Source organism: Hemicordylus capensis, chromosome 4 (assembly GCF_027244095.1).
Source record: "Hemicordylus capensis ecotype Gifberg chromosome 4, rHemCap1.1.pri, whole genome shotgun sequence".
Classification (NCBI taxonomy): Eukaryota; Metazoa; Chordata; class Lepidosauria; order Squamata; family Cordylidae; genus Hemicordylus; species Hemicordylus capensis.
Window position 1 is genome coordinate 130,071,569 of NC_069660.1, and position 27,057 is coordinate 130,098,625.

The window sequence follows — 27,057 nt, forward strand, 5'->3', positions numbered from 1 at the left end:
TTTTAAAAGTGGTAATTCTCTTTATTTAACAGAGGGAGAGCAACTGGCCCTATTCAACCCCAGCACAGAATCCCTCCAGTGGCTATTGCTGGGGTCTTTCCTATGTTTTGTTTTTAGACTGTGCTCTTTGGGGACAGGCAGCCATTTAATTAATCAATTAATTACTGTATGTAAACCGCTTTGGAAACTTTGTTTGAAAAGTGGTATCTAAATATTCCTATTTGTATATATTCATATTTTGAGAGGTGCTGGCTGGGAATATATCCACATACAGGAGCCTGGATCCAGGAATCTTGTGGAGGGGAGGGGAAGGGTGCAGGGGAGCAGACATCATTAATCAATGTGAAATAGCAAAAAACTGAACATGTATTCATTCATAAAACTGATTGTAATCTTTTTCAAAAAGAGGGAAAGTGGTCAGGGCAATGTGCAGATGGTGGCCAACATCCAGACTAATATCATGTGTGCGGAATAACATTTCACATGCAGGATTTTTACTGATTCCTCCCTTCTCTCTGCAGCCCTCTGTACCCTGCCAAAAAAAAAAAAAAAGTCCCTGAGGGTCCTGCAATCCTCATATTTTGGTACACACAGAAGGCTGCAGAGGGGAGGGGTTAGTGAAAATTGTTCTCTCTGATGTCATTTGGAATACATGACGTTAGTTTGGTTGTTGTCCAATCAGGGGTGTAGCTATAATTGAGCAGAGGGGTTCAAAGAACCCAGGCCCCCCTCCAAGAGCTGCTGAGGGTCCCCCAACTCCACCCCTCCCTATTTTCTCCATGATCTCATTTACTTCGAGGGGCCACTGGAGAGTGGAGCGAACATGGGCCCCCTCTCCACTAGCGACGCCCCTGCATCCAGTGTTTAAAATTATTACAATAAATGTCAAAAACATTTAAACAAGAAAAATGACCTAAAGCAGCAACATAAACAACTGGATTGGATAATGCTTGTTCCGGTTTTATCCCATATGCATGGTAGGGGATGAGAGTGCATCTCTCTCCTCACTCTCTGATCCGACTTGTGATTATCTTGGATGGCATAGCATTTTTAATTATGCTATGGGTAATCGTGGATTTCTGGGGATGTCTGAAGTGAGTAAGGTACATAAGATAATTAAGAATGGGTATGCTATCACTCTGTATTATGCATCTAGATTGAATTGGGAACAGGTATTCTTTGCTTCAGCCTACAATTTTTAAAAATTTATATGCTGATGCTATATGTTTTAGAGAATTTTTTAAAAAATACACTTAATTGCATAACATAAACTGTGGTGGAGCTTAGTGCACATCCTTAAGAACACTGTTCTACAGAATGGATGCAACAACCAAGAAGGCCATTCTCCATGTGTTTGTAGGTGTCCATTCTCAACTGATTAAAATTTCCATGTGGAACAGAATGTGGAGAAGGTGTACCCTCATTGATGGTTCTGTAGAGGAGTTAATGCCAGAGATGATATAATATCAGCACTTTTATACATATTAATAATAATAATAATAATAATAATAATAATAATAATAATTCAATTTCTATATCGCCCTTCCAAAAATGGCTCAGGATGGTTTACACAAAGAAACAACAAATAAATAAGATTGATCCCTCTCCCCAAAGGGCTCACAATCTAAAAAGAAACATGAGACAGACACCAGCAACAGTCATTGGAGGTACTGTTCTGGGGTGGATAGGGCCAGTTACTCTCCCCCTGCTAAATAAAGAGAATCACCACATTAAAAAGTACATCATTGCCAAGTTAGCAGGGGTTATTACTGTTGCCTCAACACTAAAGAATAACATTCTCTCAAATACCATGTTATTAATATTTTGTGCTTCTGTGTATTTATTCTTCACAGTGGTTGGCCACACTGGCACTGATAGTATAGCAGCATAACTGTGATCAACAAATGATCAGGTACACTTTTGGTGAGGACATTTTTATTGACTTCTACCTGGTACAGTATATTTAAACCAATAGTCTTAAAGCTTTCAAGACCCAGAATTAATTGTAACCCCACTTATGACATATGACCCACACTTTAATTATTTACCAAATAAAATAGCTGGCCCTCTTTATCCATGGTTCTCACAACCACAGATAATGAGACCTTAACCCTCTGCAGATTGGGGGGTTAGATTTCTGGGGGTCAAAAAAAAGAGGGAGTGGGCAGAAATGAGAGAAATAAAGCACTGTACCACCTAATGGCACAGTGGGGCAGTGATGATCAAGCCAGAGGTTGCCAGTTTGAATCCCCGCTGATATGTTTCCCAGACTATGGGAAACACCTATATCAGGCAACAGCGATATAGGAAGATGCTGAAAGGCATCATCTCATACTGCATGGGAGGCGGCAATGGTAAATCCCTCCTATATTCTACCAAAGACAACCACAGGGCTCTGTGGTCACCAGGAGTCGAAACCGATTCGACGGCACACTTTACCTTTACCTTGCTCTGCAGGTCTCCAGCTGTAAGACATCAAAACAACCACCACCATTAAAAAAAAGAAAAACGATAAACAAAAACAAGAAAGCTGAGAGATGTGGCAGACCACCTTATTGGTGTATTATTTATTTTTCTATGTAAACCGCTTTGAGAATTTCGTTGAAGAGCACTATATAAATATTCATCATCTTGTATTATAACTTTTAGTAATGTTTCTCATGATGTCAGTCACTATCTCTTACTTGCTGTATTCTCTACAAAGTAGGAGAGGAGGGATTGTTGGCATTTTTGTTTTAAACTAGCTGACCCCGCACAGAGCATCTGTGCACTCTTTGGGACTGGCGGTTACCTCTCCCCCCAGTTCTGCCCCAGTCTCCGCTTCCAGGCCCAGCCGCCTCTCCTCCCCACGGCCACTTCTGCCTCCCCCCCCCACTTTCTTTCCCCCCTCCTGGGCCTTGCCTCCACATCCGGGCCGCCACCACGGCAACCAATCCTCCTGGGTGTGCCTCAGCCAATCAGGCGCATCTGCCGCCCAGCCAATCCAGCTGGGTGCTGGGACACACATTCCAAGGCACACCCAGGAGAATTAATATAATAGATAGATATAGATATACTAACCGATTCTATGCCCTGTGGGATGCTTTGGCTAATGTCAGATTCTTTGAGAGCAATCTGTGTGCTGAGTGGAGTGGTGGCGGGGTTTACCTCACAGGATTTTTACATTGTTTTCCACTCACATTTTTAAAAGGACCTTTCAGATATTCTCCCCTCCTCCCCAACACCATTTTCCAGGGATTATTTAACTGCTCCCTCATTATTTGGAAGCAAGTCCTATTGAGTTTAATGGAGTTTACTTCCTTCTAGGTGTGCACGTAGAATTGCAGGTTCATTTATCAAAATGCTGCTGGAAAAGGTATTTGTCACAGGCATACTCTGCCTGTGACCCCCTAGAGAACAAAAGCCTAGTGAGTCACTGCATATGGTTAAAAGGCTCAGTTCAGAGGATTAAGGCCTTTGTCTTAAGGCCTACCACTATTTCAGGAGACAGCATTGCTGATAACACCTGGCAGAATCCATAGTTTTGGACATGGAGTCTAATGCAGTGTGTGTGTAGAAAGGGGGAGAGGAAGATGTAAAGTGAACACAAATTACCTGCTTCTTGTTGTCATTCACTGCTGAATAATCAGGTGGGATCACGGTGCCACTATTACTGAATCCACTAAGTTCATTTAATTGTGGGTTTTCCCTGCATGAGCTCTCTCTCTCTCTCTGTGTATGTGTGTGTAATTTTATCTTAGTTGAAGGTGTTACGACATTTTTGGTGTTCAACATCAGGAAGTTCTGCTTTGTGGTTTGAGCTCACATGATTTTATTATTTGGTAGATAATTTATAGAACTTCAGTCAAAACAGAACTTTGAAACCTTTACAGTTTGGATCCTGGTCACTCTGTTGGGCTGAGTGGAGTGTTGCCGAGTATATAAGCTTAAAATATCCTTTAATAACTATGTGTTGTGCGAAAGAAAAAGAGATCTGTCCTACTAAAGTGGGGATGGTATTCTGTGTGTTTGGAGATTAGGGATGTGCTCAAAACTTGGTTCGGCGTCAAAATCGCAGCACAGTCGCTTGAAAACTGAGGGCTTCCAGAGCCCCTTTAACACAGGGGAGAGCAGGTCCATCCCTGCTCCTCTTCCACTCACCTCACTGCCATTGCCGGATTCGTGGTGCTCCCCACCCCCTCACCCCGCCTATTAGCGTATGCTGATGGCACTCTGCCCTCGCGTGGCACCGGCACGCACATGGCTGGGCGATTTAGAGGAGCCCCACTAACAGTGCGGGGAAGGTGAGTTACCCTCTCGCCCCTCCCCGCCATTTGGGAATCCTCCTTTGCTTGTAAAAGGGAATCCTCAGTAGATTCCCCTTTACCATGTTTGCACCAAACTGGTTTGGGCTGGTTCAAACTCGGACTGGTCAAACCATGCCAGCTTGACTCGAACTGGTTCGCACACCCCTATAGGTGGGCCTAGCAGGTGCAGCTTGCTTCTTTCATATGGTGGTAGTGGCAATGAGAAGTTAGCAGTTGGCTAACTAACTTTACTCGGTTAGCAGCTACCCCTGCTAACTGAGTAAAAAGGCACCTTTTAAAGTGGTGAATCTCTTCTGTTTATCATGAGGAGAACAACTGGTCCTAATCAACCCCAGCACAGCATTCCTTCAATGGCTGATGCTGGTGTTACCTTGCATTTCTTTTTAGATTGTGAGTGCTTTGGGGACAGAGGCAACTACAGGGAGACATTACATTTATATTTATTTATTTTACATTTATATCCCGCTTTTTCCTCTGAGGAGCTCAGAGCGGTGTACATGATTATTTTTATCCTCACAACAATCCTATGAGGTAGGTTAGGCTGAGAGATACATGACTGGCCCAGAGTCACCCAGTGAGTTTCATGGTTGAATGGGGATTTGAACTCGGGTCTTCCCGGTCCTAGTCCAACTCTCTAACCACTATGCTATGCTTAGAGCACAAGTGAAAATGTAAAGCATATTAGTTCTCATCTTAAACCAAAGGGTTTTGGACTACTGAATATATGTATATTCTTTTAGATAAATGCAATTGACCTGTTTATAATAGATCTATCAAGCACAATAATATCAAATATGCAAATTTAAATTACCACTCAGAAAATGAAAGGTGCCTCCACTTTCCATTTATAATCACTCTTCTCAGCCATTCAAATTTGAAGTGCTTTGAAAGCTGCCTCTTCATTATGTTTAAATATATATTTGGATGGCTAGTAATGAAATTTTTTTAAGTGCACTCAGTCACTCCCCCCCCCCCCCGTTTAAATTACTACATGCTTGTGAAATGACTTCTTGGTTTTTAAAAACCATTATAAAGAGTGTACATTACTCATTGGCCTATGGAAGGATTGTCTGTTCCCCAGATGAGAAGATCAACGTTGAAGAGGTTGGACTGAGCCATGCCAGCAGGGCCACAAACCTCGCCAGCAGCCGTGGGACAAGGTCCAGCCGGCAGCTCCCTTCTTCGTTGTTTACTATGTGCACATTGGCATGCACTCCCAAGCCACACACCCTGCATCCATGTCAGATGCAGGGGGTGTGGTCTGTTCCAAGATGGGCCTATTTAGCCCTGTTGCAGAGTTTCCCTTCCTCAGTCAGTGGTTCATTGAATCGCTGACTGGGAGCTTCTTTCTCTGAGAGAGGAGCTCCCAGTCAGCAATTCAATGAACAGCTGACTTGGGGAAACTGTGCAACAGGGCTGGATAGCCCTGTCGAGGCACTGACCATGTCCCTGGCATATGATGTGGATGCGTGGTGAGTGGCTACAGGATCCTTCCCAGGCAGCATTTCATTCAGTTCCCCCCACCCTGCCTCGCTAAGGCTGGGAAAGAGAGAGGAGCAGCTTGCGCTCTGAGCTGGGGAATTCACCAGCTGGGTGTGGGTGGGTCAGGAGCAGGGATGTTCTCTGGGCATGGGGATGTCCTAATTAATTTTGATTTTAAAAAGGTCTCAGGGCCAAAAGTGTGAGATAGGTGATAGTGCCCAGTGGGTGGAAGCTACCATCCAGATTTCAAAGAAATTGGTGAAAGGGGTGATTTTTAAAGCATTTCTGAAGTTTGCGCGTCTTTAAGCTTTCCCCCATAGGGAATAATGGGGATTTCAGCAGCCCCTTAACTCCACTCGGGGGGCATCAGGGTGGCCCAGAGTGAGTGGTGGTGTAGTACACATAGGGTGCCAACTACCCCCAAACCCACAAGCCCATGGGGCACTGGGGTTTTTTTTGTTTCTGAGGTGTTCTGAGAGTAGATTATCTGGAAGCAAATGAGTCCCCAAAATTCAATGACAAACATTGAATCCACTCTCATTTGCTGGTGCTCCTCAAGCGGAATTATGAGGCTGCTGAAATCCCCATTATTCCCTATGGGGGAAAGCGTAAAGATGTGCAAACTTCAGTAATTCTTTAAAAATCACCCCTTTGCCCAATCACTCTGAAATCGGGGTGGTAGCAGGCACCTACTTGGGCACTACAATCTGACCCACTGTGGCACTCATAGGAGGCACCCACTGGCAGAAATGGGCACTGTCTTTCCCCATTGTCCCATAGGGTGGATGCAGCACACATCAACAACAGCTGCAGAATTTTGCAAAGGAACAAGTTTTCCAAAGGTCACACACATCTGCTGTGTCACTCAACACATCCACTGTGTCCCACCATCGGACACAGAAATGCAATTGATCTACACACAACAGTGTGAAAAAACAACAGTGAAATGTACTGCCCCACACGCCCCCTCCCAATGCAGGATAACAGCAGTAGCCAACAACAAACAGGCAAGTAAGTGTGATATCACAGATGCAGCAGACTAGGGCCTACAAGAGCATCAAATGTGCCCTCCCTCCCCCAAGTATTTCATCCACAAGCAATACACACAGCTACATCTGTGGCACATGGCCATAAAAGCAGGCTAAGTAAAGATGTAAAACATTCTGCCAGTGGAACAGTGAGGTTTGCCCCCGCCCTACCTACACAAGTAGAAGAGTGATGATGACAACAACAGCACACAATTTTTTTGGTGCATTTTTTTTGACATTTCTGCAACAGATCGGAGCCTATGGCATCAGCACAACCTATTGTAGATTGTCAATCTAGTTTGAATAAAAATGATTATGATGTTAGAAGGCACAATATGACCCAGTCTTCATTGCAAATAAGTCCACACACAGAGAGAGAACCTGTCCTGTGCCCATCCATAAGGTCCTCAATATACATGCACAACAACAAACCAAGGTATTTGAATTGCATAATATATATACTGCTAGACTTGAGATTATGTAGGGGGGAAACAAAGTATACCTGTGCGTATGTGCTCTGTAAAAGGCTTAGTGGGTTTAGGGTTAATTTTTGCCATGGCCTCAGAATGCTATGTGCTTTGTTTAAAGGCTGCAGTTGGGGGTGGGAGGGTGGTAAACTAAATGGGCTCAGGGAGGAGGCTAGTGTGTGCCCACTCAGAGCCTGTAGGCTGCTGGGCAGGGAACAGATACAAATATAGGCTGCTGCTGGACTTGGGTGGTGGCTGAAGGCTTTCTTTGTTTAAAGGCTGCAGTTGGGGGTGGGTGGGTGGTAAACTAAATGAGTGCAGGGAGGAGGCTAGAGTGTGTGCCCACTCAGAGCCTGTAGGCTGCTGGGCAGAGAATATTAATACTGGTATATATTGTGGGCACATAGGGCTGGAGGACAGGCTTCTGTTTTTTAAAAATGCAAAAAATACCCCAACCTTTGGAATAGGGAAAAAAGAACTGTTTTTTTAAAACCACAAGGCTACACTACCCTTCTAACTACCTACTAGTATTAGGTAATGGGGATCCCTCCCACGGACAGAACCTCTGTATAAACTTCTTTTAAACTAAATAACACACAACTTCCTAAATTCAGTTGCAACCCCAAACCCTCAGAACAGGGGAAAACCTCCAAAAATACACAATTCCAGAGAGGTGTGTGTGTGTGTGTGTGTGTGTGTGTGTGTGTGTGTGTGTGTTAAAATGGGTACTCACTCAGTCTAGGACTTCACCCACATTGTGTCCAGTTGTCCACTTCTGTGGTTTGGTCTCAGCTGAGTTCAATCTTCTTCTCCTTCTTCAGTCTTTGGTTTTGGGGGTTGAGGGTGCTGGGGCAAAAGCCTGGAAAATCTGGGGGGGGAGGGGGTGGCCAGTGGTCACAGGGGCTCTCATGCTGGTGGCTGGCACAGACAGCAGGCACAGACAGCAGGCAGTGATTCTCTCAGCAGCAGGAAGGGGGTGAAAAAAGAATTCTTTTTTCTTCTCTATTCCTGAATTAGCAGCAGGAACAAAAAAGCAATGCAGCAGAGAATCCACTCCAGACTGGCACACAGCAGGGGCAGGCAGGCTGGGCTCAGGCTGGCAAGGCAGAAGGCAATAGGCAAGGCAAAGCACAGCGCTCTCTCTCTTCTCCCATGAGGCAGGAAGGCAGAATGGTGGCTGCTGCCTCTTTAAATCTATTTGAAAATCCCTTCTTGAACTCCCTCCCACCCTTGCCCCTTCTTCAACCCTTCCCCTGGCCAATGTGGGGTCAGTCAGCACTGGCAAGACCCAAAAGAGCCAATCTGGAACAAGGAGGGAATTGTCAGCAGATCAGCCCCTGCTTTCGTTCACCAATCTGAAGCTTGGAAGGGTGGGGAGTTCAAAATGATGTAAAGCACAAAACGGAGACTACACGGAGATTGCCACAAAATGGAGGTCCGAAACAACAAAACATTCGGCTCCGAAATTCAGACAGTTTTTGACCCAAATCTGGCTGGGCTAGCAGAGGAGTGATTTGTTTTGTATACAAATTACCCAAAATGGATAGATTTGGGTCCAGATCGTTCTGTACCCAAAATGTTTCACACATCCCTACTGGTCATATCTGTCTTAGAGCAAAGTGGGGATGTATTAAAAACCTTCAGTAGTTTATTGTGCCATCTTGTTAGACTTCTGAGACCCCAGAGTTACACAAAATGAAAACGTGAGTGATGTGTGGCAACCCTCTTCTTATTACTTGGCAGGATAATATAAACACTAACAGCCAAGCAACCTTGGTTAAAGGTAAAGTTGAAGACAGTCAGTGTCTACTCCTGGTAACCACAGAGCCATATGGTTGTCTTTGGTAGAAAACAGGAGGGGTTTACCATTGCCATCTCCCACACAGTATGAGATAATGCCATTCAGCATCTTTCTATATCGCTGCTGCCCGATATAGCTGTTTCCCAGAGTTTGGGTGACCTACCAGCAGGGATTCGAACCAGCAGCCTCTTGCTCTCTAGGCAAGTTACTTCCTCACTGCACCATTAGGTGTCTGGGGGAACAGCTTATGCCAGAGGTAGTTTGTGCCAGTACTTCATGCTAGAGGCAGTCTGTGAGGGCTGTTAATCAGTGGAAAACTCATGTGTTGTATGTAGAAAGTCTAAGGTTCAGACTCTGGCATCCGAGGAAGTCTGGGTAAGACCTGGAGAACTGATACCAATGAGTGTAGCTAATGCTAAGGTGGACCAGTGGTCTGACTCAGTATAAAGTAGTTCCCTGTGAGGCCACATAGACTGACAGTCAGTCAATCAATCAAATGTTAAGGAATGTTGAGGTCTAGTCAGCTGTGGTTTGAATGGTGGTGTCGGTGGACTGATCCTAAATGGTGTTCTTGCTTGAATGCATGGGTATGCAGATCCACATGTTACACCATGTCGTTGTCCTGAAGTGTTGCCATGACACAGTAACTCAAGATCTGTGTGCATAATCCAGTGCTCAGATTTTTACCTCACTACTCATATTTCCAATCCAGATTGATTTGAATAGGAATTGAAAATAAATTTAAAAAGCGATTTGTATTAACTGGTTCTAATTCTGCTTTCGAATATGTGCAACCAAATGTCCAAGCAAGTTATGGTAAAGGCATATGCATGAAATTAATGGAGGCTCTCTATTCCTCGCATTTTCATTGTGGCCCTCTGAACAGTTTTCTCAGCTTTTTAACATAGTGGTGTCCTGTGTTATCCATGCTGCCAGATCCAAAGAATATTGACACATTTGATTTTGTTCTGAGTCAGATTTTTACTGTTAGAAGTCATTTGACTCATTTCTATGGTTTTTCTTTTCTTTTGCAGAGATCAGAATGCTATGGATCCTGCAATGGAGTATGTAAAGGTATGAAATATCACTTCCTTTCTTCCAAGCCCGTACAAATGATGAAACTGCCACCCATATTTTATTAGTAAATGCCGATAACATATTTCTTTTCCATTTCTAGCTCATATCTCAGTATGATGGTGGTTTGACTCTTTGAGGAATAAAATGGATAGTTAATTAGATTGCTTGAATCAAGCTAGTGGAAAGTAGGGTCAGTTTGTGACCTTGGTAATTAATCATCACTGTCACTAAGGGCCTTTTCATGTTCTGATTATATTCCAGCATTTAGGCTATTGTACTAGGAGTGGAACAAAACAAATTTGCAATTTGATCTTCTGTCTTATTTTGCCACAAACCATCTGATGATATCAGTGAAGCTTCTGTCAGCAGGGTACTGTGCGTACAGACTCCCAAGTGCTGTCCTATATAGGAGAGGAAAGCTTTGACTGGTGGGACAGATAAGAAAGGGCCCAGAAAATGTACTCCCTTTTGTGGGACACTAGTGGTTGCTGTATGGAAGGATTTAAAAACGAACTGTAAAACTCCAGGCAACACAATTGTCTAGTTACTGTGCAACATCCAAATAATTAGAGACAGCACATTCTGAAGTTACTAAAGGATTCTATGCATAAAAATGGAAGCATCTCAGCAGCTTTTAGTGGTCTTATCTCTTCAATGCATATATTTTACTTGTGTGGAAAATGTTATGCTAGTCATTTAAAGGGACAATCACACAATCTGAAAGGCTATAGACTGAGTTTGAGCAGGTGGAGTGGCCATTGTAATGGCTTCTCCATATATCCAATATCTGGTTTAGATGGACAGGTCACCATGTCACTCTTACAAGCTTCTGTAGTGGCATGGTTAAGTGTTACCCATGGTGAAGGATCTGGTTTTCAGAATATGGGTAAGCAATTGCATATGACTGCTTTTTGTTTGGCTACAACTCCCATTGTGTGCTGAGGATGATGCTGGAAGTGGTAGTCTATCATCTGCGACACAGGGTTGGGAATCCTTGCTTTGATGCACACTCAATCTCACAGTCAGGAGAATCATGTGCTTCATAGTGATGGGACTGCATATTTAAATGTTCCCTCATAGTTTAAAAAGCTCCATGCAGGAAAAAAAATCTGTATGTTTTGGGCGGTATAAAAATGTTTAAATAAATAAGTAAACCAGTGTTTGCTTTCAGAACTATGTAAATACTCTCCACCTATTGATGATATAATTTAAAAATCTCAATTATTTGATGGAAGTTACTTTCTGAATGGAAGGGAATGCTACATAAATACATTTTATTTATGTCTTTTTCTTTGTAAACCGCTTTGTGAACATTGGTTGAAGAGCGATATATAAATAGTTGCCCTCGTAGTTATCCATGGACAGTCAAATGAGAACCCTGCAACGATTTAGGATCCTGTGGTTTATTTTCATGTTGTGCTTGCATAATGAGTGTGGTTGGCCCTAAGGCACAAAGTCCGCTTGCTTTCCTTGAGTTCAGAGTGTTAGTGTACTCAAGATCTTCCAGTGATCTGCGCTCTTCATTTCAGGTAATCCTTTACATGTGTCTCTTACAAAAGGAAATAACTGATAACCAAGAAGCCATTAAAAAGAACAACTACCCTTAAGCTGAAATCTTCTGCACACTTACTTGGGAGTAAGCTCCACTGAAATGAGCAGAACTTCCAAGTAATCATGCATAGTGTGATGTGGTTAGACTGCAGTCTTTTTATTTGGGAGAAAGTCTCACTGCTGTCAATAGAACTTTCTTTCAGTAAAATGTGTGTGGCACTGGGCTGTCCAAAAGCAATGAAGCAAGTCAATACGTCCAATCTCATCACTTGTGTTACATTGTTATGTTTATATCGCTCTGGCTAGAATCCATGAAAGTAAAGGCTACCATGTGGGCAACTGTTCAATCTGTGGTAATACTTATATAGGATGCCTGAAGCACTTTGCCTACGTTATTCTTGGCGGCCAACATGATGTGCTACGCGCTGGCATTAGCAATTGGCCAGCACTGTTGTGCACCTTGTAGGCAGCCCTTGCCGTTTTGCGCAAAATGGAAGAGGGCAGTTGCATAACCACTTAAAACAGTGTGCCTGCAGTTGCACAGTGCTGTGTACCCTGGAAACAATGTAAGTAGTGCTGCACAACTGTAGGCGTGCTGTTTTAAGTAGTTGTGAAACTGCCCTCTAGCGCAACACCATTGGTGTTGCCTGCAATGTGTGCAGCAGCACCAGCCAACCAGCAGCATCACTGTTGCATTGTGTATCATGTGTACCAGTGTTCTCTACAACAGGGGGAGGCAACGTGTGGCTCTCCAGATGTTGCTGAATTACAACTCTCATCACCCCCAGCCACAGTTTATGACAGCTGCAGATGATGGGAGTTGTAGTTCAGCAACACATTGCCTCCCTGTGCCCTACACAATATGCTAAGCTGGATCAGTAATATCACTTTGATTCTGCCTATGGCATCTGAGGCTGAGAGAATAGTGTCCTCTGCTAAGGCCAACTAGTGAGCTTAAGGTGAAATTTCATCCAGGACGTCCTGATTCACAGCTCGGTCTCTTAGACACTGTGCTATCCTCCTTCATTAATATCTAACGTTTATCTAGTACATTTCAATGTTCTAAGCATTTCACATACATTATCTCGGTGAGCCTTACAACACCCCTGTAGCCTGGCCAGTAGTAATCGCCCCATGTTTGTAAGGCAATGGCTGAGGCAAGCAGAACAGTGGCTTTCTGTGGCCACTTAGTGAGCTCATGGTTGAATGAGCTTGCACTGGAGGCTTCCTGTTCCTACCCTTGACTCTTCTGTATGCTAGTCCACTGGCAATTTTTAATGGATATGAGCAAATTGGAGTGTGTGAGTGTGTGTGTGTACTTCCTTTAAAAAAAACCTCATAAAATCTTCAAAAGATAAAAAGGGTTTTGCCTGGCACTGAAAGGACAGCAACATAGGCATCAGGAGAGCCCTCTGAGGAGGGCACCACAACCAAAAAGACCCTCTCTCTCGAGCCCGTCTGCCACTCCTCTGGTGGTGGAGGCATCCGGAAGAGAGTGATCTTATTAATGCATGGGTAGCCGATGTAGGATCACATCTCCAAATGTGTTCCACGACAGAGCCCATATCTTGCATTCAGATGGTCCCAGGTATGATCTCCAGTTAAAACCTCCCTGAGCCATTTTTGGAAGGGCGGTATAGAAAATGAATGAATGAATGAATAAAAAGCCTGCCAGGTAAAATGACTGGGAAGGATCTTGAGACTGGAGAGTTGCTGTTGGTCTGAGGAGACAGTATTGGGCTAGATGGTATGAGTCAACATCATATGTCATATGATACTGAGTTCTAGCCCTGGCCCTTGCACTGATGCAGCAACTGATCCAGCAACTACACTAGTGTTCGGTTCAAGCCCATGCATGATACCGCAGGGCCACACAGGTGACTCCTTCAAGACTCAGGAGGCAGTAACACAAGGACAACTGGTGCCATTGCTCCCTCCCCTGGTGCTTAGGAACATAGGAAACTGCCATATACTGAGTCAGACCATTGGTCTATCTAGCTCAGTATTGTCTTCACAGACTGACAGCGGCTTCTCCAAGGTTGCAGGCAGGAATCTCTCTCAGCCCTATCTTGGAGAAGCCAGAGAGGGAACTTGGAACCTTCTGCTCTTCCCAGAGCGGCTCCATCCCCTGAGGGGAATATCTTGCAGTGCTCACACATCAAGTCTCCCATTCAGATGCAACCAGGGCAGACCCTGCTTAGCTATGGGGACAAGTCATGCTTGCTACCACAAGACCAGCTCTCCTCTCCAACTACTGCTTGCAGTAGTTGAACCCCCCGTATGACACTAGGCTTCCTTCCTTGTGACCCACCAAGCCAAAAGCAGCCCCACTACCTGCAGGATCTCAACAATTGTCTGTTTTTGCCATCTCAAGCAGGCAGCAAAAAATAGATGGCTTAAAACACCCCAATGCCTAGCTGCTGTAGTGTTAGTCTATGTTTGAGCGGGTTTTTTTTTTTTTTTTGGTCAATGTGATGTAGACGTGCAATGAATACAGTAGTAATTTTTTTTAAAAGTGCTTTTACAAGGCAAATTGGGTGGACTCTGGATCTGCCCCATTTGCCCAGCATTGTATGATGGGCTAGCCATGGCATTGCAGACCTCTTGAGTGCACCAGTAGCCAGCAGCACAGGTTCAGGCCACCCTAATCTTATGATTTGCCCTGTTTAAGCTTTTGTTCAAAAGCAGGGAGCGATTTGTGTCTCTTGTATACTGCAGATTACATTCAAGGATATTGGAACATATGGTTTTAAATGATTCCAAAAGCACTGAGAAGGGGCTGGTTGCTTCCCAGCCTGCTGCTGTTTCAGAAATGTTCTGTAGAGTTTCCTGTGGCAGGAGCCAGAGCAGGGATGAATAACGTCTCAGTGAGACATCAGAGTTTCAGAGGATGTGTAAGTACTATGTGTTTATGGCTGCCTGTGTGTAATCAATGAATTTCACAGACGTCTGGGTAAATTATTCATTTGCTTAAGGCTGTAGGTCAGAAGGTCTCATGCTTTGACCCAGCAGGCCAAACCCAAGTTGGGAAACCAAACTGTTGAAGTCTCCACCAAGGGTCCCAAAGGGCGTGTCTGCATAGTAGTTTTCCCTAGTTTGGGCCAACTGGGGAAAAGTTCTGCGCCAGTGAGTATGATGCAGAGCAGGGAAACTCTGCTGACATGCCTTGCAGGTGTGAAGAACCATACAACATAGTCTCAGTGCTGCCGTTGCACCATACAGGGACACAGATGAGAACTGGGCACAGAATTCAGTGGCTTGCTGTGGCGGGCGGGGCGGGGTGGGGCGGGAGCACAGTTTCCCAGCTGTTAGGGCTGCACTTGTCTTGGTGAGGGCCACTTGAGTAGGATTTTAGTGGTTTGAGGGCATGTCAATCAAAACTCTTTTGCCCTTTACCATAACCGGCAGGACCAGAATAAATCCTGCAAGCCAGGCAATGTGTGTAAATTTGCATCACTGCTGCAGGATTCAGCTTTACTTGAATATTATTATGGGTCATGCTGGCAGGGGCAGCTTACTAATGAGGTAGGGTGAAGTGACTGCCTCAGGCAGTGCCTGCACCTTGGGGCAGCAAGTGTGGGCATCCCACCGTGCCTCCCCACCCGCAAAGATTGCCTCGCTTTTCCCTTCTCGCACTGCTGTAGCTTCAGAGTATGCAGGGATGGAGGGGGGTTTTAACCTCCTCCATCCCCATGGAACATAGGAAACTGCCATATACTGAGTCAGACCATTGGTCTATCTAGCTCAGTATTGTCTTCACAGACTGGCAGCGGCTTCTCCAAGGTTGCAGGCAGGAATCTCCCTCAGCCCTATCTTGGAGAAGCCAGGGAGGGAACTTGAAACCTTCTGCTCTTCCCAGAGTGGCTCCATCCCCTGAGGGGAATATCTTACAGTGCCCACACATCAAGTCTCCCATTCATATGCAACCAGGGCAGACCCTGCTTAGCTATGGGGATAAGTCATGCTTGCTACCACAAGATCAGCTCTCCTCTCACTTGGAAGCTACAGCAGTGCAAAAAGGAAAACAAGGTGGGGTGGAGCTGGCCCAACCCCTTGACACTAGCAGCTGTGTGGCCAGCAATAAGAGGCATTTACGCTGGCTCTGTATCTTGGCATAGTTTTGTTTTTATTATTGTAATGAGCACAGAGTATCTATAGCCTTGACTGTGGTTCTCTCTTTCACTATGCATAGGAATAAAAGACTGAGTAACCTCAGTTCAGGGTGTTGTGGCTTATGCTTGTTCAGTACATCCATTCACAAGGGGAAAATCCTTCTGCAAATATGCCTTTAAGGCGGTGTGGTGTAGTGGTTAGAGTGTTGGATCAGGACTGGGGAGACCTGAGTTCAAATCCCCGTTCAGCCATGAAACTCACTGAGTGACTCTGGGTAGGGATGTGCACGGAACCACGGAGGCGTGGTCCGGCACTGGGGGGCATGTAGCTTTAAGGGGGGTGGTAGTACTCCTCCCCCCGCCGCTCTTCCGCCTCCGGCGCTGGTGCTGTTAAAAATCTTCTTGGGGCGGCAGAGTTCCTCCCTGCCCCCCCTGCCCCCGTCGTTGTTCTTCAAAGCCCTCAATGGAGTACAGCTAGCGGCGCGCATGCGCCCTGCGCGGTGTGCGCGTGTCTCCGCTGCTGGCGCGTGCGCATTGCGTGATGTCATACGGCGCGCGCGCACCAGCGGCGAAGACGCACACACGCGCCGCGCAGGGCGCATGCGCGCCGCTAGCTGTACTCCATTGAGGGCTTTGAAGAACGACGACGGGGGGCAGGGGTGGCAGGGAGGAACTCTGCCACCCCAAGAAGATTTTTAACAGCACCAGCGCCAGAGGGGGAAGAGCGGCGGGGGGGGGAGTACTACCCCCCCTTAAAGCTACATGCCCCCGCCCTGCCGGACCGCTGGACTTCCGAACCGGTCCGGCGGTCTTTAATATAGTGCCCAAACCGAACCATGCACACTCCTAACTCTGGGCCAGTCATTTCTCTCTCAACCTAACTACCTCACAGGGTGGTTGTGGGGATAAACATAACCAGGTACACCACTCTGGGCTCCTTGGAGGAAGAGCGGGATATAAATGTAAAAATAAATAATATGAAGATCAAGTGCTAGGAGAAAACTCTTCAGTGCTTCCACCTGCAGTTCCATCTGTCCCCCTCTTTTTGGAATGAAGGACCTGGGTTGTATCTCCAACTGCCAGGAACCAGAAAAGACTGTGTCCCACCCTTGCAAGCCAACCTATTCCTAATTATCTAGTGTATCTTTGGATTGAAATTGGAGGTGTACAGACAGCCCAATGAGTAATAAAAGAATGGCATATAGTCAGAGGTAAAGTATTACTAGTCACCTTAAGTGGCACAGTGGGGAAATGCTTGACTAACATGCAGAAGGTTGCTGGTTTGAATCCCCACTGGTACTATATCAGGCAGCAGTGATATAGGAAGATGCTGAAAGGCATCATCTCATACTGCGTGGCAGCAGGCAGTGGTAAACCTCTCCTGTATTCTACCAAAAGAAAACCACAGGGCTCTGTGGTGCCAGGAGTCTAAATCGACTTGACAGCACACTTTACCTTTAAAATATTACTGACCAGCTTTCCCACCAGTAACCAGATGATTGGAACTCTGCATGCACAAAGGATTGCATAGGATTAAGGATCTCTCCATATAATGCAACGAAAGTGCCAGTGGGGCAGTTTGGATGATACGGCCCCCAGAACACACAATTATGAAGGGGATGCATTGAGAGCGTGCCTGTTGGGTCGTCCTCCACAGAAACCGTGACGCCCTTCTGGTTTGTCCCTTTATCACATGGTGTGGGGCGGTACTTAAAGAAGTACTTGGGGTGTGTGTGTAGGAGCTATGTGGATGAACAGCCCCCAAACAATAAATAGATGAACTGGGAGGGCACAGGATGGCTTGACAGGTGCACACTCAGTGCATCCCCTTCGTGACTGCGTGTGCTGGAGGTTGTATTGTCCTCCAAACTGTCCCAGCACTATACCAAATCCTGCCCCCTGGTCCCTAACAAGTTCGACATTGCTCTTGCAGTGCATATATTGATCCAGTTGAGGCCCTTCCTCTACCTGCTGTTTTTTCCTCTTCTTTTTGCATGGACTTGCCCAAGGTCTGGGCCTGTCAATGTCACAGTCAGAGGACTTTTTACTAAGTGGTAATGTACCATGGTTTGCATGTGCTTATGGCAAGCAGCTGGTCCTCTGTCTTGTCCTACGAAAAGGAGTGAAGCAAATCTTGCCACACTTCTGCAGCCTGGAAGTGATGGTGGTAAGATACTCCCCACCACTTTGCAGGACAACACTGACTTCTAAAGTGGTAGCTTGCACATCACACAGCACTTACCACTCGGCAAGCTTTTGTCTGTTATCGCCTTTTAGTGTAAAGACAGAATGGAAGGGATTCACTGTGGACTTGCCAAATCTATTTGAGTTTAGATGAAGCACTGCCCAGTTTAAAGAATGTAATTACAGGCTGTGTTGTGTCTACACAGTAAACAAAGCCTAACAGTGTCATTCTTGTAAAGTCGACTTCTAGACTTCTTTGAACAATACTGTTTGTTGTCGGCTTGTTGTATCGTTTTACCTTTCATCGTCTGTGTGTTTCCCTTGTTTGACAAATGCTGCTGTCTGTCTCTGAAGCAAATAATTAGTTGTACTTTAGATGTAAATTAAGAGATCTGTCTAGAGATTCTGCACTGGAGAGTGAAAGCAGGAGTGCATTTTACTTCCTATTAATGCTGCTCAGAGACACATGAGAGGGGCTATTTTTAGCTTGCTCATTTGTAACAAATTCTTGGGAAGAAAAATAATTAATGGTGCTGTGGACAGAAAAGCAATAGCATTTGTAATCGTTAAATGCAAATGAATGCTTTTTATAATGTCTAAAGAATTGATGCATTAGGTCATTCTACAGATTAAATAGGGGGTTGCTAATTATACAGAAGCTGGTCCCATGAACAAGTGAATGCACTGATCTACTGGAGTCTCAGTACTGAGAAGTGGCCATATGACTAGAGCTCTTCTTTTGTTCTTTTTAGCGCCGCTGAAGCTCTGGTCACAGTTAAATAGCTCTTTCAGAATTGGCTTTTATTCCCCAAATGAAAACGGGCCAATCCACTTTGGGATGGCTGCTAACAAAGAAGGAAGGAAAGGAAGACACTTTATCTTTAGATCTAAATCTGAGTAATGAAGGGTATACTGTGTACGCTTTTTAAAAAGGCAAGACAATAAAAATAGTTGAAAATACCCTCATTTGATTGGGTTTTGCAAAGACAAACCAGGCAGATAAGCTGGCTGCTGTTGAGAATGTTTTGCCTTGGACTGTGCATCAGCAGTGTAACATGCCACGTCCCTGTGGGGGAGAGAAGATCAAACAGTACCAGCTGTGAGTGTGGAAGAAGACAGTAGTAGAGCATTTTTAATAAAACTTGTAAGAGCTCCATGCCCACTGAGAACACTGAAAATGTGTTTTGGACAGAAGAGGGCTTGTTTCTACTGTGCCTAAATCTTAAGCAGGGGAAAGAATGAATTAATTTCATCCTTTTAAGTGAACATCTTTCTGTTGAATACTGATGCTGGGCACAATTTTTGAAAAGCCTTTCTTCATAGATAAGTTGTGGGTGGATTGCTTGAATGGAAGAACTTCAGAATTCATGACAGTTTTCCCTGGTGATTGTGGTCAGGAGGCATACTCTTAATTTTTCCACCAGCATAAATGAGTGTGGTTGCAGTGATATAACCCTCCAGAACCTTAAATGAGTCAAGTAGAGCTTCATCAAATGATAGCACTCTTAAATATACTGGTTTCGTACTCCTTGCTGTAAATCTTTTATTCTTGCTTCTCTATCTGGTTTGCACAGGCACCCTGAGACCATCTAGCTAAGGGGAAATGTGATAGAGGTTTATTTTTTTAAAATGCATGTGTATATAGAGGTAAGTAGACCACAATAACAGAACCAGGGATCATTGCATGAAACCGATTGTCAGGGAATTTAAGGCCAACCAAAGGAAGTACTTCTTCATACAATGCATAATTAATCTATGGAATTCTTTGCCACCCAGTGTGGTGATGGCCATCAGTTTGGATGGCTTTAAAAGGGGGATTCATGGAGGACAAGTCCATCAATGACTATTTGTCTTGATGAATATACGATAGGATTCCAGGTTTAGAGGTAGGATGTCTCTGAACACCAGTTGCAGGGGAATAATAGCAGGAGAGGGGGGTGTCTTCCTCTTGTGGTTGTGGGCTTCCTGGAAGCACCTGGTGGGCCACTGTGAGGAACAGGATGCTGGACTACGTAGATCTTGAGCCTGATCTAGCAAGCCTCTTATGTTATATGCTATGTAACTCATCACAGTTGCATGATGGCTGGTTGCTGTTAATACCAATATTTTGTTACGCCTCAACAGATCATTAGCATCGTTCTTTCCCTTACATCGGTACTTCTTAAAAATGCTGGCCTTGGACGGTGCTGCCTCTACTTGCCCTTACCTTCTCCTTCCAGGAGCCTTTACTACTATTGTAGCAAGAGTTTGTCCATGTAGGTTTCTTGTATGTTGGTGGCATGTTGCTCATGCATACTCATTTGGCCAGTCTAATCACTATGGTCTGTATGGCAGACTGGGAGAAGGTAGGTAGTGGGTGTAGGTGACGGAATCCACAGAATCCAACGTTTCACTGATTAAATTAGTATTTGTAGTACTAAGAATAATTGCCTGAGTTGAGGCTTGACAAATCCCAGGCGCCAGGGAGCCATGGCACCTAGAGTAAAATATTCAGAGGTAGAGTTATTTAATTAAACTTTTATTTGTCCCAGGCAGCCCTGCTTCTAAGTATGTTGCCTGTAAAGGGGATAAGGAGAAGCCTCTCCCTTCCACAATGACCATCACTAAGTCTGGTAATTTTGTCAAGTGTCCATTGTCCAACTTTTAGGGCTGGCTCCTAGATCCAAAGAAAATTTGTCAAAGCCTGGCTTGAGCACCCTCCCACTTATGAATACTGAAACTTCTTTTGTTGTTCTGCACTGTACTTATGTACTCTGTCATAGTGTGTCTACACCAGTTTCCCAAGCATGAAAGTAATCATAACATTTCTTCTTCTGCAGACACCCAAAACAATTAATTTTACAATGTTGTACCTATTACAGAATAGTTGCAGCTCTAACACATTCAACAGTGTTAACTATCTGCCAGTGTCTAGGCAGTCGAGGGAGATATGGGAGGAAGCTGTACACTAGCCTTTTGTGTTCATGTGTGTGCAGTTTCATGCATGTCCCTGGGAACAAAGAAAATGCATCCGCTTCTCACCCAAGTTAAACCTCCGAGTTGGAAGTTGGAAATTGATCTCTTATGCAAATAGTGTGTACACCTAACATTTTCAAAGGGCATCCCCTAAATTTTCCCTAGGCAATATAGGGACAGTGGCCAACATGAGGGAAATTACTCAAAGTAGTCCCGTTGAGATTAAAAGGACAAGTTGGGCATTCCTTTTAATGTCAATGGAATTACTTTGAGTAATTTTCCTCCTCATTTAAGCCAGTGATTTTACTAGGGTCAGATAAAAACACTGTCCTCGATGAATAAAGCTACTTGAAGCATATGGCACATAAGGTAGAAAAGGTGTGGGGAACTTTTGGAACATGATAGCATTTCTAATTATTTCTTCATTTCCAGTTGAAGAAATTATTCTGATTATTTCTTCACTTCCAGTTTCCAAAGGAATCAGACCAGAAGCACAGGAAGTTTCCTTGCAATGCACCCCAAAAGAATCCAACAGATAGAGAATTCCACACAAGTGAGAACCTGCTTGTCAGCCTTGCCTTCTGTCCTGGCAGGATCCTTCCATTAAGCTCCTTTTGACACATTGTTCTCAAAGCCCATTGACCACCCAGCTGCAAAGTTCCTGTGACTCGTCATTGGGTCCGTCCCAGCATTTCCTTTGGGAAACGTTGCTCCATGTAGTTTGCAGTCCAGTCCAGTGTTTTATAGAGCTGACCTCCCCTGTAGGAAGCATTGCTACTCATCTGGTGACATTTATTGGATGGTAAATCACACAAGGACAGAGAGTGATCGTTTTTATTACTGGGGCAAATTAAAACTAAGCACATTTTTGCAATTCGTTGGTTTTTTGGTGGACAATGATGGCACTCGTGACCGGTTACCGGCACTAATCTTCTTGTCCTTGTGGGACACATACCCACATGTCAGATAAATGTTCATGCCAAAAAGATAACTGAAGCTGCTTCTCTGTCAAATATGGAAGGTTGTGTTTTTCTTAAGCTCTTCTCCTTGGCATGACTATACAAGAAAGAGGATGATCAGCACACGCTGCAGCAGTTTTGCAATGTGTCCACTAAGTGTGCTTCTGTACTGCCTGCTGTCTATATTTCAGGTGTGCTATTTCGGGTTTTACTGCTGTGCTGCAACGGTACAAGGTTGCATCTGCATTGCAGGAAAGTAGCAGTATTTTTCCATTGTAGGAGGGTTGCAACTCTGTTTCCGCAGTGTAAGTGGTGTGAATGGCTGATTAAGTGTGTGTGTGTGGGGGGGGGCACAATCTGTCCATGTTGCCCCTTCCCACTTCGATTTTATTTTTCTTTTTGTCTTTTATTTCTTATTTTTTCTTATTTTTCATTTTGCGAAGGGGGAGCAGTGGGCGGCCAGCTGGGTGACCACACCTCCTCCCTGCCCTCTTGAGCGCTCCCTCCTCCTGCCTCCCCAGGGCTCAGGGAGAGGGTCAGGCGGCAGCTCTTCTTAGCTTGCTGCAAGCGAAAATGGCGGTGGTGGCTCATTGCAAGGGGGCTCTGAGAGGCTCTGCCTGGGCTTGCTTTGCTCACTGCTTTTCGGGGACAAAGGAAGGAGGACAGCTGCCTCCATTTGCCTGCCGCCACCTTCTTCACCATTGTGGTTTGTTTGTTTGTTGCTGGAGTGCTTGCGCAAGGGTACAACACTGCAGTTAAATTTTTGTTTTGGAACTGCGCTTTTCTGATGGCTTTGTGCAAGGCAGCCCAGAATATATATATTTTAAAGGTTGTCCCGTCATCCCCCTGCTCCCGGACTTGGTGGTACCTTTCTGGTATACAGTACATTCTAACTGAGCTTCTAGTATTGTGGTTTTAAATAAACTACATGCATCTGGAGCGAAGTGACTCTCCTGATTTTCCCTTTCAATTCCCCCCCACCCCACCAAACTCCTCATTTTTGAGAAGTTTCCTCTTCTGAAGTTCAGTGTTAGACTTCCTTGGTGATTCTCTCCTCACGTATCTGCTGAATTTGATCACACTATGGTCACTGTTCCCTAAGGGTTCCATGACACTGACACCTCGCACCGTATTACTTCCAATGCTGGCCTTGGACAGTGCTGCCTCTACTTGCCCTTACCTTCTCCTTCCAGGAGCCTTTACTACTATTGTTTTTTCACCACTTCTCTGCCATATTTTTAGTTAATCTGTGCACAGGGCTTTCTTTTCCTGTAATGTTGGCACAGATAACTTATAACAGGGCCCTGTGGGCTATCTGAGTGAACATCTAACCTGCAAAAAAAAGTGGAGGAGCTGTTTCAAGGGCTCTGTTGCTGTTCATTCTAGGAAGGAGGGTGTTAGCCTTTAACCTGTTTCTTGGCATGTATCGTATAGGAGTGAATCATTGTGTGGAGCCAATGTTGCAACCTTTTCAATCCTTGATTAATTTCAAATTTGGCGTCTACTAAAAAATTAGTTGCTGATTGGGGACTAAGGTACTGTTCATGTCTAATAAAGGTAAAGTTGTGTCGACTCCTGGCGACCACAGAGCTGTGTGGTTTTCTTTGGTAGAATACAGAAGGGATTTACCATTTCCATCTCCTGCGAAGTATGAAATATTGCCTTTCAGCATCTTCCTGTCTTGCTGCTGCCCGATATAAGTGTTTCCCATATTGAAACATACCAGTGGAGATTCGAACTGGCAACCTCTTGCTCTCTAGGCAAGTTACTTCCCTGCTGTGTCATTAGGATGTCTAGTATACTTCCTGAAAAGCACCCAAAATTCTCTTGAGTGTTCCAGGACATTGGCCTAAATGAGTTGTTCATCTAACATTCTTAAAACTACTTGTTTTGGATATTAATGTGGGAAGTACTGACTACAGATCTGAACTAAAGAATGAGTGGAATAATTCTTCCAAGATATGGTGATCTAAGAGCTTCACCCCCATTCCCCAGATTCTTCCTTCTGTGTATCGTAGAAGCAGTCATCCTGATGACAGTTTCTTCTAATTAATACTGCCCTTAGGTAGCTGGTGTAGTACTAAGCTTGTTGTAGCTTGTGAGTAGTGAGCATGTTAGATGTTTAGTACTTTCTGCCAAATTGTGAGTTCTTACAAAGCGGAAGTGAGAGGGTACTTGTTCAGTATTACACAAGCAAGGGAAGCTCCAGTGTACAGAGCCAAAGGTTTTACCCAGTTACTTATCTAAGTTTCCCTTTACAGTGGCAGTATCAGACTAAGCCTAAATGTTGGGAAACTGTCATTGGGATGTAAGGAGAAACAAGAAAAGACTTCTCCTTTTTCAACTCTTTACATTTAATTTTCCATGCTATAAACACTGCAAGTTTATAGACGGGAAAGAAGATTCTGGCACTGATTGCAAAGAGTTATTTTACAGGAACTGGTTCTTTTATAGAAGCTTTTCAAGATTTTAATTTTTTGGACTTCGGTTTTCAGCCAACCTTCACTTTCTGAAACAGTTAGTAAGGACTGATCCATTCTTAGATGAGCTATCTTGTTTGACATTAATGGCCGTATTCCCCTGTTAGGCCCAGTTGTGGTGACTCTACACATTTTAGTTGAGGTATATTTAGGAATACAGTATGTCATTTGAAGGCATTCCTCTTAATAGAAAACCTTCTGGTACTACACTGCCCTCTAGTGTGATGAACTGAACGACACTAACACTTTTCTGTTAATAAAATAGGATATAGCATTCACATGTGATTATTTCATCAATTGCCTCATGCTTTCAAATTGGATATCCCCAGATTGAGAGTTTTTGCTTGGTCTTGGAGAGTCCAATAAATAAGAACCAATACAAAATAGTAGCTTTTTTTGGTAAATAGTCTATTTTTGCTTTTTAAAAAATCTAGCAGTATATATTGTATAAGGAACTGTTTGTTCAGAAACTGTACATTTAGAGTCACCTTAAGTGGCACAGCGGGGAAATGCTTGACTAACAAGCACGAGGTTGCTGGTTCAAATCCCCACTGGTAGCAGGCAGCAGCAATATAGGAAGATGCTGAAAGGCATCATCTCATACTGCATGGGAGAAGGCAATGGTAAACCCCTCCTGTATTCTACCAAAAGAAAACCACAGGTTCTGTGGGCGCCAGGAGTAGAAATCGACTCGATGGCACACTTTGCACTTAGAACTGTTGTACATTTTTAGGTGGTGGTTTCTATTTTTCTTAGATACTTTTGATTTAACCATTTTTATTAACCAGCTAGCAAAACTGCAGATGGTACCAAACTGGAATAGTGTTATAAACACTTTGGAGGGAGAACATATCATTTTGGGCTTTTAGCTGCAATATTCTGATATTGATGAGCTGAGGTGGAATGTTTATGAACACTCTTTAAGTGCTCAGGAAACAACAATCCCTGAATTATTGTAGTTCAGCTCTATGAAAAAGGAATGTGGATGGAATTAAATCCTCACACAGACTATAAGGACAGGAGTAGCCTTGTGGGACAAGCAGAGGACTGGGAAGAGATCCCAGGAGTCAGGGAAGCTAACTGGCATGGAGCCCAGAGGCCAAAGAGTGGGCAGTAGATCCAGAAATGGGAAACCTGAGAGGTAGGTAGGTAGGGGAGAAGAAGGGATAGCTCCCCCATGAGGCAAGAAAGGCCTCAGGTGAGCTGAGGCAGCAAGTACCCCCCCCACACACACACGGCATCATCTGCCTGCTGCTGCCTTAGCCTCCTTATTTTCCTTACTGGCCTTGACTTCTCAAGTGTTCTGCTCTCTAGGTGCCCTGAGCTGCTGTTTACTGCTTCAACTTGCAGCTGCAGCACCCCACTGGGCCCTTTTCAGTGTTTCTGCTCTCGCGCTCTCTCTCTCTCTCTCTCTCTCTCTCTCTCTCTCTCTCTCTCTCTCTCTCTCTCTCGGTACTATCACCTCAGCACCAAGTTGTTGTGTTTTTTAAATTAAAGTTTTATTAGAATGTTTCCCTTCAAAATGCAATGACAGGTAGGTATCATATTATAGAATAAAAATGCCACATATTCACAACATCAATTCCACATGCATTGTTCAATTAAACAATCAGTTTTGAACATAAAGAATATAATCAGCTGGTTTCTGCAAATGAACATACACTTTCACCAAGAGTAAATGTAGTTTAGAGCATTAGGGTCTTGCATTGGGTCCTTCTCTTCTACTATATATTTCCAGAAGGATTCCCACCAGTGTTCTCTCTAATTTTTTTCATCTGTGTGCGGAATGAGTTTTGTTCAGGGTGGCAGCATCAAGACAGTGTGCGCGCACCTGCATTCAGAATGGGGCCTTCCTGATTCAACATGAGCAGGATCTAAAATTAATTGAGTGGACATGGTGCACACATGCCTTCGAGGGAACACTGGTTCCCACCTGAGTAGCAAGTTTTGAGGCTGAGGTGATAGCAAAAGAGAGAGCGAGCCGATGGTGCTGAAGCTGCAGCATCAATGAAGAGAGGCCCGCAGGATGCTGGAGCAGTAAACTGTGGTGCAGCCAGCCAGAAGGTGAGACGGGCTCAGAAGGAAGAGAGGCAACATCTGGGCTGGTGATCTGGCAGTTGGGGCCAGTAAGGAGGGTGGGGCACCACATTGCCTATGCCTGGAGCACTGGCTCCAAGGAAGGAGGTGGGGCAGCACGGCCTAAAAAGGCAGTGAACCAGCCAAGAGGACAGAGGCGGCAGAAAGTTGAGGAAAGGAAGGGTTACTGAGCAAAGAAGCAAGTTGACAGTCAAGAAAGGTTTGGAGAGCGTCTAAGCCAGGGAACTTAGGGTCGTAAAGTATAGACATAGGAATGTAGGACGTTGTTTTATACTAAGTCAGGCCATTGGTCTGTCTAGCTCAGTATTGTTTACAGTGACTGGCAGTGGCTGTCCAGGGTTTCAGGCAGGAGTCTTTCCAGGCCTACCTGGAGGTGCTGCCAGGGATGGAACCTGGGACCACCTGTGTGCAAAGCAGATGCTCTCCCACTGAGCGATGTGACTGCTGTGTGTATAAGGAGGAGGCAATCTGTCCATTGTGGCTTCACTGTTCTGGAACATTGTGACCTGGCAGTCCAAAAGGGGCAACAAGGCTGAAGTGCAGCAGAAGGTTGAGAG

The 27,057-nt window shown here is 44.6% G+C and overlaps 1 protein-coding gene across 3 annotated transcripts in view; it reads left to right on the forward strand.

The window, feature by feature from the left end:
- BCAR3 (BCAR3 adaptor protein, NSP family member) overlaps nucleotides 1-27,057 on the forward strand; it is a 166,821-nt gene that overhangs the window by 67,296 nt on the left and 72,468 nt on the right. For 2 of the 3 annotated variants that reach the window (XM_053248583.1, XM_053248582.1), the window contains exon 3: nucleotides 10,120-10,159. In XM_053248583.1, coding sequence (XP_053104558.1) covers nucleotides 10,120-10,159 — 40 coding nt within the window. Of the gene's footprint in view, nucleotides 1-7,127; nucleotides 7,254-10,119; nucleotides 10,160-27,057 lie in introns of those variants that run through there. The other variant, XM_053248584.1, reaches the window with a different exon arrangement.